General features: G+C 33.5%; 1 protein-coding gene across 17 annotated transcripts in view; it reads left to right on the top strand.

Annotated features, from left to right (window-relative positions):
* LOC145987728 (uncharacterized) overlaps nt 1-16,278 on the top strand; it is a 319,042-nt gene that overhangs the window by 149,600 nt on the left and 153,164 nt on the right. The window contains exon 6 of one of the 17 annotated variants that reach the window (XM_083122366.1): nt 5,083-6,788. The exons of 14 other annotated variants lie outside the window; for them this stretch is intronic. In XM_083122366.1, the coding sequence (XP_082978492.1) occupies nt 5,083-5,297 (215 nt within the window). In that variant the 3' untranslated portion in view covers nt 5,298-6,788. 2 more of the 17 variants (XM_083122358.1, XM_083122369.1) reach the window with 2 other exon arrangements.

Genomic DNA, 16,278 nt, shown 5'->3' with positions numbered 1-16,278 from the left:
CCAAATAAATTTTCTGTGTTTAATTATTGTACAGAGTGCACGGAGTACTCAAACACCAGGAACTTTTACTTGACTGTGTTGCAACCACACGATCTGGCAACACTGTATACAAGCAAAGCATCTTCAGCAGAATAATCCTGAGAATATACCTGAAGATTTCAGCTTCTGATTGAGTGACAAGATTAATGATCTTAACCTTATTTTTTCCAACCTTTTGTGAATATTCGCGTGGCCACTATTCCAAATAATGAAAATTTAGAAAAGTGTGGGTCTTATTCTTGAATCATGATGTGCATTTTGTAGACTAGCAAGGCTCTGGTATCTAGGCACTCTGTGGTGTTTTTGTTGTGGTGATCAATTATATCTTTGTGATTGTCCCTTCATCCATTTAATTTTATCACCGTTCATCCCCATCTATGTGATTCGACAAAAGTGACAGAAATGCAATGTTAAATCAACTCCTGACGCTTGTGTCATATTTCTAGGCCCTTCCTTATGTTTTTCCAAGAGTTTATAACATAAAAATACTCGATGCATGTGCTAGAAAATGTTCTAAGAAGTGATGATAAAGCAGGAAGGTTCATAATTGACAGCAAGCCAATTTCATATGTTGTTCAAACAAAATTGATTAGCGTGCTTTTAAGTTATTAGGATGCCAGATGAGCTATATTGTCTTTAAAATTAAGAACATTTCAAGGTAGTCATGGCAAAAGTAGAAACCTCACATGTTGATCTGATGGTACTAACTTTATCCAAAGGATCCGATTTGTATCAATCATGAAAGTAGAAGCTAACACTTTGGTCAGATTTAGATATTGTGTGATACCTATAAGTATGGTGCTTGACCAATATTTTTTTTCCTTTCACACAGTATTTATTGTTAAATTAATGGCCAGTATAAATTCACATTGCATTTGTAACTTTTATCCTTCTCTCGATTTTACCTTTATCATGCAATGAATGGAGGTCCATAAAACAAAATTTTTGTCTGTTCTCTTTGTAGGTCACTTCATTACGAATCAACCTCAAGGAAAGAACAGTTTTGTCTGCTCTGTTTGTGGAAAGAACTTTGCTGGAAGAAGTAGCTTGTGGGTTCATCTAACAAATATTCATGGAAAATACAAAGGCCCCTTTGTGTGTTCTATTTGTGGGCATGTGGTGAAAAACAGGAACAGTCTAACTGTCCATATGCACAACTATCATAAAACAAAGTCATAGATGTGAAAGTAACCACTGTCATAATTTTTAAAATATGTGTACATTGCTGCATTATGGCATGAAAAGAAGCCTCACACATTCACAATCAGCCATTTGTGGTGGTAATGTGAACAGCATTATTATCTTGTCTCCTTTACCCCCCCCCCCTCCTCTTTTTGCTCCCGGGTACCAATTTAAACTAGGGATGGCCAAATCCAGATAAAATTTTATCTGAATATAGGATATTTTTCTATCCGGATATTGGATATTTTGATACATGGATTACCGGAATATCCAAATTGTCTTGATATCTAACGTATCTGATATATGGATTATCCAAATTATCCAGATATTCGAATGTGTGCATTATCCGGGCAGTTTTATCATTTATCCATTTTATGGGCTATCCACATATTTTTGTATGTCATTTTCTTATTTCACTGTATGGTTTCTCTACAAATTCTTCATCTAATCTGTTCTCTTCACATATCCGAATTATCTGTTGCATCCAAAACAGTTCAGATATCCGTTATCCAGATTTTGTGGCCATCCATTTATGCAGGTTGTGTAAATCCCAGAGACCCCTCCATATGGGGACATTGCTGGAATAATTTCCATCTGAGGGGACATTGCTGGAATAATTTCCATCTGAAATAACTCATCCTGGGAATCGAACCTAGGTCTTCCACATGGTAGTCAGTTGCCCGAACAACTGGACCACCATGGCACTTGTATTAAGTGGGTAGTAGGTTGATAATGCTTTTTTGTTGATATGTCTCAAAGAGTAGTTACGCTTTACATTTCTACATAATGTAGATTCCAAACTACCCTACGAAGCTCTTGTTACTTCTTACTTCAACACATGTGAATTTTTGTGGTGAAACACAATTATGAAGCCAAACGTACATAATAATCTCAACAACGAAGATATAAGAATAAGTATGTTGTGAATAATGCATGGCAATACTTTTGTTTTCTTGGATTATGCTTTCACATGATACTCAGCAGATACATCATAGTCCATGGCTATTGATAAACAGTTACAGGAATTGAACGTGCAACCTGATGCTGCATGTTGTGTCAATTCACAATACAGCACTTATATTATGTTTGAGGTTTGGTGAGAAATTATGCATAATTTTGTGGAAACAGACAGTTGCTGAAGAAATTGGAAGTACATCACATGTACATGCACATCACATTTTTCCAGTATGAGCTACTGGATATTTTGCTGTTAAAAACACATAGTGAAGGAACTGTGAATCTCTATTTTAACTGATGGCACAATCAATTACATAATAATAATAATAATATCGGACATGCGACCATCGTGACTCCTTTGGCATGGTGTTTTGTTTCTTGTGACATTTTCACATTATTGTGAATCAAGCTCGCCAATGACACATCCTATTTCTTTTTGGAGCTTGTTTGTGCTTGTTGGATTGTTGGTGTACAACTTATCTTTCACATAGCCCCAGAGCATCTAATTGCGCTATGTCAAATGGCATGAACTTTGTTTTCTCTATATGGCAGTTGTGCAGACGGAAATAATCATGTATTCAGAGAAATGTACCACGATTAATTTTCACGTTCACATAGTTTAACCACGTTTCACTCCATGACTACATTTGTCACGACCTACAGTGGACAACTGTGGAACACCATCGAAACAGTGATGCTATATGGCAACCAACTCTGCAAAACATCTGGTGGCTCCTACTGGAGAACCCTATAGTAACTTAACGTATGCATGGATGACTGACTTTAATAATTGTTGTTATATGTACACACACACACACACTTGCATATTCATTAATATTGAAAAGTTTATTGTAATATACTTCATATTTCTCATACTGCAATAGATTGTAACTAAGCTACTCCTTCCAGTTCAGCTATAAATGAAAAGGAAACTGAAATAAGTGTTGCTTACTTGAATAATGAAAAAGTTCATAATGAAACACTGTACAATGTAAATTTAATTAGAAAATTAGAAAGGGAAATAAAAGTTTCTCATCAGTTTGTTACAAGTACCCTCACTTAGAGAAGTGAGGAATTATGTAACCTGGTAGCTGCTACACTTAAATTTTCAACGTTGCGCAGATTAAAGAATTCTAGCTACAAACATTCTTAGTAGCTCCTAATTGCTTATTTTTCCAGATGTCAACGTGAAGGTGGTGGAATATAATTTATTCTTTTGTTTTGTAGAAAACTTTTTATGGTGCTGTATTCCACAGCATTTTGCAGTTGTGTTCATATAAGACAATTAATTTTAAATGTTTTGCCTGTTTACCACCATTTGGAGGGTTAACTCTTAGAAAAATTGTAAACTATTGAAAAAAGAAAATCAGAATGAAAAGAAACAAATACCTGTCTTGTTTTCTTTGTAGGTCCCTTCTTTACAAGGGGTAGGACCAAAGCCATAGTAAAAGGACCTTTCCGCTGCAATATCTGTGACAAGAGTTTTGCTGGAAGGAGTGGTTTGTGGTTGCATGATGCGAATATACATGGGAAATACAAGGGACCCTTTAAATGTTCTATATGCGGGAAAGTTGCAAAGAACAAAAGTAGCCTTTCTGGCCATATGTATAAGAACCATAAACTAAGATCATAGCTACCGGGGTATAAGTATAAAAAAATATTTCATGACTAGTATTTTTTGTTGGAGGGAAGTAGGAGACAGCACAAATTGTGTTGGTAATGGGGACTTTGGCTGTTATGCTATTAAATGGAAGTGGGTTTACATGTATACTGACAATACTTGCTACTTTGCAAATTATTATGGGTACTCATTGCTGGTACCCTTTCTATTTTGCACATTTCATAGTCGGTAAGCGGTCTGTTGCTTCCTTTGGTCAAGGTTGGACTTCTGATTGCTTATTGTGTATTCATAGATGATGGAAACTGATATTCTGGAGAATACTGGTTATATGTATTTGAATCAATAAGCTTTCAATTGAAAAAAATAGAAAATGAAGAAACAATTGAGCATGTAAACTCTGGAAATTGATTCACCATAAAACAGAATCGGCAATTTATCAACAGTTTCATTTTTTAGAACAATTTTCCACTTGCATTACTCGTAAGATTACTCCTGCACTTTACAGTATGATTACATGAAATAATATGTAAATGGAAGAAAAGTGTTGTTCATCAAAGACAGTTCAGAAGTTGCAGTGAAAGACCCAGTGGGCAGAGAGAAATGGAAACAAATGGAGCGTAACCTATTAATAGTGTTCGCAGTACTTTTTCCCCTTCTTGTTCAGACATTTAACATTCACAGTATTGAAATTTATTTTCCTCATGATGTTTGCATTTTTGTAAAATGTAAATAATAGAAAATGGTTAAGAAGCTCTCTGTGTATATAGTGACATGTGAAAGATGTTTACAATGGTATTGAAATGAATATCTTTTTTGCATTATGTTAAAATTCAGGTCGGACTTTTAAAATGATAATTACCCTTAATCGCATGAGATATATCCTTAAGGGGCAGGGGTACTGATCATGCAGGTGTGTGTGTAAGTAAATATTCTTATAGAGCTAATTAGGATGGTATTCATGTATATATTTCTTTGTGTATGTAATATGTATGCTGAAGTTAATTAACACATGACAAACTTCGAGAAAATTTGGGAAGTAATATGCATTTCATACTTGTAGTGTAGGGAGTGATTGAGATTTTTTCTACTCTTTGCAATGCTGTTTGAAAGTTGTAAACATACTTTCTATTAAGTTCATAGTTTTTTTTTTCACTAGTTTAGCATTGGTAACCTCATTTATATAACTTTTACTGGTTGTTCATTTTAAATTTTTAATGTTTTTTTATAGCTAGATATTCTATGGAAGATCTGTAAAACAAAAATTCTGTCTGTTCTATTTGTAGGTCACTTCATTGCAAAGAGTAGAAAACAGGAAGGGCAATTCAGCTGTGGAATTTGTAACAAGAGCTTTGCTGGAAGAAGTGGTTTGTGGTATCATTCTAGAAATGTTCATGGAAACCACCAAGGTCCATTCATATGTCCTATATGCGGACAAGTAACCAAAAACAAGAGTAGCCTCTCAACTCATATATACAGACATAGAGTTAAGCTCAATTAAAAGAAGTAAAATTACTTCCAATGTAGCCAGTTAACACCAGGGGAAAATAATAAACTTTTACAGTGTACATGCAAAGTTTTTGATGAAGATATTCTCATTTATCGTGCTTCCAATTTGCTTGAATATCATTAATTTTGTGAAATTTATGGATGAAGATTTCATTATAGACATTTGTTTTCATTATGGCTAAGCTAAGACAGGTAGATTGTTATCAGAAAGTGTCTGTTTTAATGTTATCACTGATACCAGCCAATACTTTACCTGTGTAAATGCATTATTTAGTTTTACACCAAGGTTGTGTGGTCAAATTGAATATCACACATAAATGACCACTATTTTAATGTCAGGATTATCTTGCACACAGTGCAAATCTTCAGTGCTCTTGGTTGTTACAATATTTCAGCATAAGTATCAGTATAGGTATAGAAATGAGACAGTTTTAGCATCAACATTGATATTTGTTCAGGCAAGAAAGAATGTTGGTAACATTATAAAGTGTGTTCTTTATGTACCACACTGCAGCTTAAGAAATATTCCTTTACCAGCAAGTCTTCCTAAACGTCCATATCAGCAGCAGTTTTTAGTTTTTCAAAACACACATGCTTGTCCTAATTCTGTAAAGTTAGATCAACTTTGTTTATCCTAGAACATTTGGAAGGGTTTTGTACATACTACTTGTTGCTTGGGAATTTTTTAATATCCAGGAAGTATGCTTACTGCACAGTGCATCTATCTCAGATATCTAGAAAAAAAATGTATTCACATACAAATATATTCTAATTGTTCTAGGTGGAATTATAAACATACCTCATATTTCAGAATGTTGGAATGACTCTTCATAACGAAGGACAATTTTGAAAAGATAATGTCGCTGAGGCATTTACAAGATCCAATGTAGCTTTAAGATGCTTTAAGGAAAATATTGCATTTTTGTGTGCCTATTGTAATTTGTGCAAAGGATCAGTTATAGATGATAACTAAATAAATAAATTACCAGACAGTAACCTTGATGATGCATATGCTATCAATTGTGGATTTTATTTTATTTTTGTTATTTATCATCACTTTCCTGCCACTTTTTGCATTGATGAGGATGAGTAATGACACGAAGAAACTGTTTAAGGGACACACAAAGAACACTCATGCCCAAGCTGGGATTTGAACCCAGAACTAGCAATTTTGGAATCTACACAATTGTTGGCAACATAATTAATTAGGAACCAGCCTTTATTCTCCATTAGGTTGTAGATATGGAATTGATTTAAGAAGATAGGGCAGATATCTGTTAATGCCAGTGTTGTGTAGTCAGTTTTACTTTTGGTTAATAGTGAATGATAAATAGGTAAAAATTTCTCACTTATAAGAGTTTTTTATATTTTATAGTATTATTATTTTTATGTATATCCAAACTCTGACTTTTATGTATATTTAGTTATTGCTTACAGTGTGCAAAATATTAATGTTGGAATGTGTTGTATCTTGATAAGAATCTGCATCTTTACGTGTATCAGAAGATTATAGCATTTTCTTGTGTAAATAATTCCAAAATAAAATAACTGACTAATAAATAATGTGTTTTTTGGTTTCGATACATGAGAAGCTATTCTTCTCAGATAAGATTAGTGATTAAATATTATACCTTCAAATAAGAATGCACATGTGTAGCCCTGATTGTGTGAGGTCTTGCACAAATTAAGAATGTCGGTTTTTTTAAACTTCATTTAGTAGAGAAAAGTAATAAGTGAACAATGTTAAATTTTTTTATATAAAATTTCATATTATTCTTGAAAATTTTACAATTTGCTGTTGTCGATAACACCTTATGCAAATTATTGCATTCCTTAATCAGTGTTAGTTACATTTGAAGCTTATCGAATGCTTCCTGTTCTGATTTCGTTGCGTTATTTGAATTAGTGTAAAAGTAATTTCCCATTTTTTAAGCTGGGAACAAATCTAATAAATGACCATGGAATTTAAATGAAGCCTTGATTCAGATCACCAAAGTGTTCACAATGCTTGCAGAGAGAACAGTCTCTCTCTGTAGGTATTTCTCATTAGTGATGGTAGGCCACCAGTTAACCGTTAAAGATTTGGATGGGCCACATCTTCAAAGTAAAATTTTGATATTCACATTATTATGTGATCCAACAAGAAACTTTACATTATGTTAACCATTATCTGCAATTTGTATATTGCATTTTGTTCAGGGTTGGCTGGCAAGTGGCCCATGGCCCACTGTGGCTCACCTTGGCTCTGTCCCTGTTTCTGATTCAGATTTTTGTCGTTAACTCAGTTTTGTGAAGACAATTAATGAGACTACCTGAAATTTAACTGATCTGTGGATAATCCTGTTAATATATCGAATATTTATAAACCGGTGGGAAATAAAAATCTACAGGCCCCTGTCCTGTACCAGCTGTGTTGCAACATAATTTCATTGCAGTGATCTTCATTTAAAATCATCAAAGTAAGTATACAATGCCAAATAATAATAATAATAATTTATATTTGTGCTACAAAGTTGATCCTCGTATATTAATAATGGTGTTGTGCTATGGTCATCACAGGATTTGATGTTAAATGTCTGCACCAGTATTTAGCTTGAATGACTATCATCATGATGAATTGTGACCAAATTATTTGCCTATTGTATGTGTTACCACAGTTCTCAGGATGAATAAAAATTATAGATGAAAAAAGTGCCTTTAGTGGCAGTCTTGCTGGTAAAGTTACTATTTGGACCAAGAATGTTAGGGTCTTTCTTAGGATTTAAAATAAAAATAACTTTAAACTTGTTTTAAAAGGTGAGAACATTGATAGATGATACAGAGCAGTTATGGAAACCATACTACAATGACTAGCAGTGAGTGTTTTTGTAGTAGCTGATCTACATCCAGTGGCGAAGCATGGCATTTTTACGTAGTCATCTCAAGATTTCCCAAACGTGAGGGTCCATCTTTCAATGTTGTGGGGAGGGGGGGAACATTCTAAATGTTCCTTTTTTCCCTGAAGTGTGATGTGCATCCGTTACTTGATGACTTGCACCAAGTTTTCATCAAAATTATTTATACAGTGTGTAACCACTTGAAAGTCAAAATATCTCCTTCTCCTTATTAATGCTGATAACATCTTTACAGCAGTATAGAGGCACACTTGAATGATGTGAAGTTTGCTTTCTTGGACTGCTACGCACCGCTGATAAAGTCATTGCGAAGCTTGAGAAATACTAATCTCTTACCTTGTATTCACAACTGCGTTGTGTTTTCTTGTTGCTTTCAGAGTTTTTAAAGATAATAATATTTGATAGCATTTTGTGTCTCTTTGTTCTGCAATAATATGAATTTTCTGTTTAACACTTTCTTAAATGCTGACATAACCACTGCTCCACAATGGAAAATGAAACGTAAAGATACTAACTTACAAGTTACTCTTCTAAAATTTCTTTTAAAATTTGAGGCCCATTTCCAGAACCTTTCTCTAGAATTCCCAGCTTGCTGCTAATCCCTAGCCTTCCTATTGTAACATTTTAAACTTAGCCTTCTATTCTCTACTAGCTTATTTGGTGTTGTATGTTTTAATCTTCTCGGATTGAAACATCAAAATAAATTTTGGAATGGGTAAAACTTAAAAAATAAAATATTTTTTTTTAAAAAAAATACAAATAAGAATCATCTGGTTATTTTTTAAAATATAACCTGCAGTTTCAGGGGGGATGGGCTCTTTTTTCCTCCCATCAAAGCAGTAGTTATTTTGAATAAGAAATGGACCCAAACAAAATTAAATAATTTTCAAAGCACAGACACGAGTTGTGTTTATTCTGGACTTAGGTGTGTCCTTTTGCACGTATAGGTTTTCTGAGATGTGACACTTCTATACTGGCTTCACTGCTTTGTCCACCCGAAGCGACAATTTCCTGTGAAGTGTGTAACAAGACATTCCACAAAGAGACAGCTTGAGGATACATGTTTCGAACATTCACGAGAAAGACAGAGGTCCATTCAGTTGCCCTGTTTGCCACCGAGAAACAAAGAATAGAAACACCCTTAAGGCTCATATGTACATTTACCACAGGTGGGACCACAAGTTCCCTCCCCCCCAATATTTGATGTTTAGAACCACTCTTAAGCTTTTGCAGGCATTATAGTCATTAATAGTTCTGGAAGTGGATGTTCTATTAACCCTTCAGTGGTCGCTTTCATAATGATAATGCAATTTTGAAAGGCATTTGCTAAACCTTCCTATACAAAACACACTGGTTTGATATCTGTTAAGGGGCTTATCGCACAGGAGTTTACATTCCACTTTTTACTGGAGGTCCAGTTTTGATTAGCTTATCAGAACTTAAAATGGACTTACCTTTATTGATGTCTTAACAATTGATGTCTTAATATGGGAGGATTAACATTAATATCCAGTTAATTTTTTAAAGTCAAATGTTCCAAATATTATTTGCAGCGACAACATCCACGACATATTTTTAATCACCCAATGTAAGAAACAAAATGCCATCTATTGAGTCCTCATAGTGAAAAGCATTGGTGGAAGGAAAGCCATTTATGCCTCATTGTTTGAATATGACCCTTGGTAACTGATGGACATATCACACCACACATCCTGCCAAGAGGCCATTAGAAGCTGTCCATTACACATCGTAATATATCACCCGAGATGCTGGTGAGAGCAGTTCCGACTAGGCCTTCTATGTGCTCAATGGTGACAGGACAAAATTCGAAATCTTCTTGCTTAAAGTACCTCCATGAGAAGGTGAAGAGTGGCTGTCAGATTACGGGACATGTGCAGTCAAACTGGAAGCTGACATGCATGCTTGCAGTACTTCCCCATATTACATGAGTCAAAACATCAACATATAAATGGCCTTGCATTCTCTATTGCCTGCTTCCGTGAAGACTAAATAAATTACATTTGTTTTCTTAAATTATCTATTTTTTAAAAAAACTTGCTATTTATGTTGCCACACCCTGTATTTACACTGGACTAAAGCTAGCATAATACGAGTAAATGAGCTTTTCTGTCATGTTGTGGTGTTTGATCTATTGATATTAACTACCCCTTCAGAACAACAACAGTGCAACATCTAATTTTAAGTGTCAATTCTGAATCTTTTTCATTCATATATATTCATACGGCTCTGACTTGTACAGTACTGCTAGTGGTCACATAGACTGCTCTTGTAATCCAGATTTTCAGTGTCACATCAGGCATGGGTTGTCTCAAGCTTCACTCAATCCCAATAAAGGAGAATTTTTAGGCAGGGTATACTATAGCAGAAATTTTATTTGACACTTTTAGTGGACAGTGTGTAATTACATTTCATTGGCTAATCAACTTTATACTTCATAATGGCCATACTTGCGTACAAATAAATATTTGACAGCATTCGTGAGAGAATGCCTTACCCTGAATTCAAATCCACGGTCTCTAGCTTTGCAGGAGCAATCAGGTTTGTCTTCATGACACTGCCAAACATTGAAATGTGACATGTTGGCAGGTTTGTATATGTTTACTGAATGTAATCCTCATTAACAGTTGATTCCATAGACTTGGTTTGTTCATGGTCAAAAGGATAATGCACATGATTTTCTATTTATGCATGGTACACTATGTGTTATGAAATTGTGAAACTGTTTATTTGTTTTCTATAGAAATTCAGGAAATTCTTCAAAGAATTCTACCCGATTTCTTCAGAATTTTTCATATAAAATATGATGTATCTTTTTTTTTTGAGCGGCAACACAATTTTTGTAGAAATGATATAGGTTCTCGTATTAGTTCATTTCTTCTTTATATATAAAATTATGCACTATGAAATTTAAAAAAAAATGATTTAACGACTCACAAGGCAAATCCATTAACTTTACATTTCAAGGAAAGTAAATGTGTAGAGAGTGTCTTCATTTTGTAACCAGTGAAGTATGAATATTACTACTACAAAGGTGAAAGTCTTGTAAGTACATAATTTATATATATATATATATAATATAATATTCCTTGTTCCCATAAATATAGTTTTGTTGTGAGCATAAAATAAGTAATAGAAAATAATCTTTACTTAAATTGGAAAGATTGTCTACTTCATGTTATTGTTGAATTGACTAGGAAGAGTGTGGTTACTTGTAGGGTAGAAAAGAACATCCACATGTTATGCATGAGATGATGTGAACAAGTACAATTTTTGTTTTTAATATTAACCACTAACAATGAATGAACACATTTCGTTTTATTTTGCTGGTACACATGCAAGTGTCTATTCAGTGAAAAAAATGTAACCTATATTCTTTCAAACAAGTGTCTTTCCTTTATTTCAAATTTATATGCTCCCAGTGTGATTTATTGGAAATGATGCTCTTTTGTTATGTGCATACTTGTCTTTCAATTGTACTAGCCTTTTTAATATTGCACTTGACACCTTTTTGGTTCTGCCACAGGAATGGCCCACGTTCCGACAGGCAACCGACTATTGAATCAAGGAAGTTATCAGTGCAGCATCTGCTCGCGAAGCTTCATGCATAAGATTTCAGCCACTGTGCACATGCGAAATGAGCATGGCGAAGACCGAGGACCTTTTTTCTGCCCCAAGTGTGGTAAAATGGCCAGAAATAAAAATAGCTTGAGGTACCATATCTATTCATATCATAGACAGGATAAGAAGTAAGGCAGAAATGATTTTGATATTTTATATTACATATACACAGTAGTTGCCAAATGTACATCTCAGTAATATTAACTTTTACTTATATGACTGATTATATTTACTGTAGATAGCACCTTAAGTTAAATTGACATAATTGTTTGCACTCAAAAATTACAAAATTGGAATGTTAGAATATGACTGATATTACTTTTAAAAAATATGATAAATTTTGCACAAGCATAGTCATGGCTCTTTTTGGTATAATTTTCATATACAACCTTTTTATCACAGTCATTATTATAACCCAACTATTAGGATTAATTTATTCTGATGCCTTCCTTACGTGGACATTATGACATGTGCCACACTAAGAATTAATTATATGCATGAAATTTATTTTCAAATATATGTAGATTAGAGTTGTATTAAGTGGAGTGCTTTAAAATACCACAAAAATGTGGATGGATAATTCATGTTTGTTCACATCTATTCATTCATCTATATGTATATGGTTAATACAAGAGTGGTTTTAAATTAATAAAATTTGACCTCAAAGTTAGGATCAAGATAGGCATATTACCATTGTTTCGCTTATCAGAGTAATTTAGTTCTATGGAATAGAATAAAACCATATTCTTTTATCTATGATTTGTATAATATATGTGGAAATGAATATCTGTCTAAATGAATAAGTCTTTCATCCCTTAATATAAACTTATGATTGTTTGTAATAGCTGTTTGGATTAATAGATCAATGAAGGCATGAAAGATGATACCACTTGTAATAAGAAACATATTCAGTTTTCTGTCTTCTCTACTTTTCAACTGTCTAACCTTAATTTGGAAGGGAACATGCCTCCATACAGTTCCCTTAATTATTACCATTTCCTTTGTTAAGAATTCATGTGATTGCTGTTAGAAATTGAAACTGTAAACATTTAAATACAGATTTTTGAATTTTGTATAAAAACTCAGATCAATGAACACATGTTTGGTTTGGAAGAAGACTTATATTGTTTACATGTAAGTTAAAATTGTGTGTTTAGTCTCTTCAATGTATTGATACTCCTTGCTGCTGTTTTAAAAATTTGCTAAATGATTTTCCTTCATGCACTGATAATTACGGTATTTATGCATATGTTTAATTTGCTGTAAGAAAATTTATATAAACTATAAAGTATTGTGAACTATTGTACTCAGTAGGAAGTATTGCCATATATATTCAGTCACTTATACTTTCACTTTTCATATTTGAATGTGTGTAATTTTGAATATGTAAATTGCTTGTCAGAAAGTAAATAACTCGATTTACTTTTGTCACACGTGATAATATACACATTTAATTGTTTTATAATATTAATATTTTAATTTCATCCATACCATTCTCGTAACAGTTTGAAAGTAAAATCAGGTGTTTTAGATTCTCAAAGAACTTTTGTATTACAAAAAACTATAATTGTGATTTTACTTCAGAATATTTATTCATGTCATCATAAAATTATTTTGTGTGTTGCTGGCTAATTTGATTGTTGTCTTTCCTATATATGAAAGTGAAATTTTGTGTTTATGTATAACAATATGTACTTTCCTTTCTATGGTACAATAAAACAATGCAAACACATTTAAAGTATTAATGGAGTCCTCTTGTCTCTGTTACTCTAATTATACAGGATGGGTCATGGAACCTGATGATTTTTAATGCACAGCAGGTTGGCAAGAATGGCAACCAAGCGGGGAAACTGCCAAGTTGCATTCTTGTATAATGTGTGCCATTAGTGACAATGCAGCAGTGGAGTGCTGCACATCATGCGTTTATGGTGGAAATGATTTTTGAAAAATGGAGACTTAGCACATACATAATTGCAAAGGTTCATGAAATTGTATGAATGCACCGTTGATCGCAAAGGATTAAAGCACTTATTGTTTAATGAAATACTTCAATTTATTTTGTGGCTTGATTGTTTAAATACATGAGAAGATAGCATGTGCTGTTTGGAAAATTTGAAACTACGAATGTAACTGTACTGGTGAGTATTGTAAGTTATCCAATATAATTTCCACAACATTTTTAGTAGTATTCTTGAACAGAAACCTTGAAGAGAGAAAATGTTGCATAGCAAAGCCAAATTATTCTGTTTACAAAACATGCTTTCTTTGTTAGAGTTATTGATATTTTATATAGTGATTTACTTATACTATTAGCAGTGTCAAATGTGAAAGAGTGATTGTTAGATAACATGAAGAATATTCAGTTAAACCTACTACATAATTATTTTCCCCTGGAATTACTGCGGAGGGAAGTCTCCAGGTATCAACATGGGGAATTTATTTTGAAACAGTTCCTTTTAGTTACAAAGTCATTCTAATATTTATTACTCACTCGCCTATTTCACTAACTGCATTCTGTACATGCAATGGCAGTTATACTTCAATGTTTAAGAAAGAAGGATGGTCCACAAGCTGGTAGTTCACAAATGCAGCGAAAAGTGAATGAGATTCGATTCTTGAGTCGATTTCTTAGTGTTTGGTTTTTATGGTGCTTTTGCATTGACCAACTGCAGGCTAGGAGGGCTGCCACGTTGATGTGTCTGTGTTTGTTATTGGTAACACCAGGGTGCATGACATTTTGTTTGTTTCTCCATTGATTTTGTGGTCTTTTGACTGGATTTTTCTTCTTTGGCAGAATCTTTGCCGAGAAATTGGTGGTTACCGGAAGGGTGGGAAGTGGTGAGCCCTACATTCGCCCCTTTTTTTCTGCATGCAATTCTGTTTAGGAAATGAAGCTGAGGGAGAATGACCCTTCTCCTCTCTTAGCCATGCAACTTAATATTCTAAGAGGCTATTCCATCTCATTGATGATTATATGAAAACCTGATTTGCAAATGTTAAATGCTTCTGGTAGTAAGAATATACTGATATTATTATTCTGCTATATATATATAATAAAATTTAAATGGCAGAATACATCTTTCTCTATTTTAAATTTAAGTTCATAATGGACAAAAATTGATCACAGACAGAATGCTGGTTTCTTCAAACCAATAATTTCGAAACAAATTCTTGTGTAATAAGTTAAATTGTCTTTTTCCGTTTATCAACAACCAGCTTGCCAATTTTACCCAAAACACAGGTCTAAATAATTGCACCAAGTACTAATTACAATGAAAAATGATTAACTTTCCACCATCAAATCTCTTAAATATTTCGCAGCCTTTATTTTTTCGTTCATTATATTAAATATATGTTTACACTGAAATGTATGAAAGAATTAGCATTCTATTTTCATATTTTTTTTAATTTTGATTTACAGGTTTTAGCGTTTCCCAATATATCGTCACAGGAATTCCATCACTTCTACAATCAGATACCTTGGATGATCGTACGTGCATGTATTGTAATAAATCGTTTTCTCGAAAAGACTGTTTGAAGAAGCATGTTGCTAATATACATGGTGACTGTAGAGGACCAATTCCATGCCCCATGTGTGGAAAACTTTCCAAGAACAGAAACAGCCTAATGACACATATATATGACTACCATAAAAGGTGGGAAATTAGTGTGTAAATCTTTTTACATCTTCTTTTTCAATTACTTAAAGTCAAAATAACACTTAGAGGTCGTACTTTGAGAAACTTTTCACTACGTAGTAATTGTATGAACTTTTATTATAGACACTGGGCATACAAATTAGGACCTTCACTAGCGCAGGGTATATATTATTTTATTTATTTATTTCAAACAGTATTTAACAGAAAATTTCAAAGTACAGCACTCCTACACATACCTTCATAATCAAATATTATAAAGTAATATGAGAAAAATGAGCATAAGAATACAATACAAAATGTTTGACAAGTACAAGGAAGATGTAAAAAACCTTAACAGTAATATAAGATAGTCTAATCCCAAAGACATATGACAAAGAACAGAATATCCAAGTATCTAGATATGTGTAATATCAATATGAAACCAGCAGGTTATCATCTTCTAGGTTAGTCAGTAGTTGACTCATAGTAGTAGTTCCACACATTTCTAATAGCATTCAAGTGAGGAATTGCTGGCCAATCAAATTGCAAGAAGCTCTGAATGCTCACGGTACCAATCACTGATGGCTCTAGCCCTGTGCAGTTGTGATCCTGGAAAATTGTTGAGTATATTTATAACATGTTTGTCCTTGAGATAACTGAACAGAAGACAACAGAATCCGAATGTAGTAGTGTTGATTCATGTTCACAGTCACCTCTACCAAAGGTCCCAATTCATTGTATGTAAAACATGCCCAAAACATTACACATGCAAGTTCTAAACTGTAGCTCTTCTGGAGTGGTC

Source organism: Lepisma saccharinum, chromosome 5 (assembly GCF_977018435.1).
Source record: "Lepisma saccharinum chromosome 5, izLepSacc3.1, whole genome shotgun sequence".
In the NCBI taxonomy this organism is placed as follows: domain Eukaryota; kingdom Metazoa; phylum Arthropoda; class Insecta; order Zygentoma; family Lepismatidae; genus Lepisma; species Lepisma saccharinum.
This window is presented reverse-complemented; position numbering and strand designations above follow the sequence as displayed.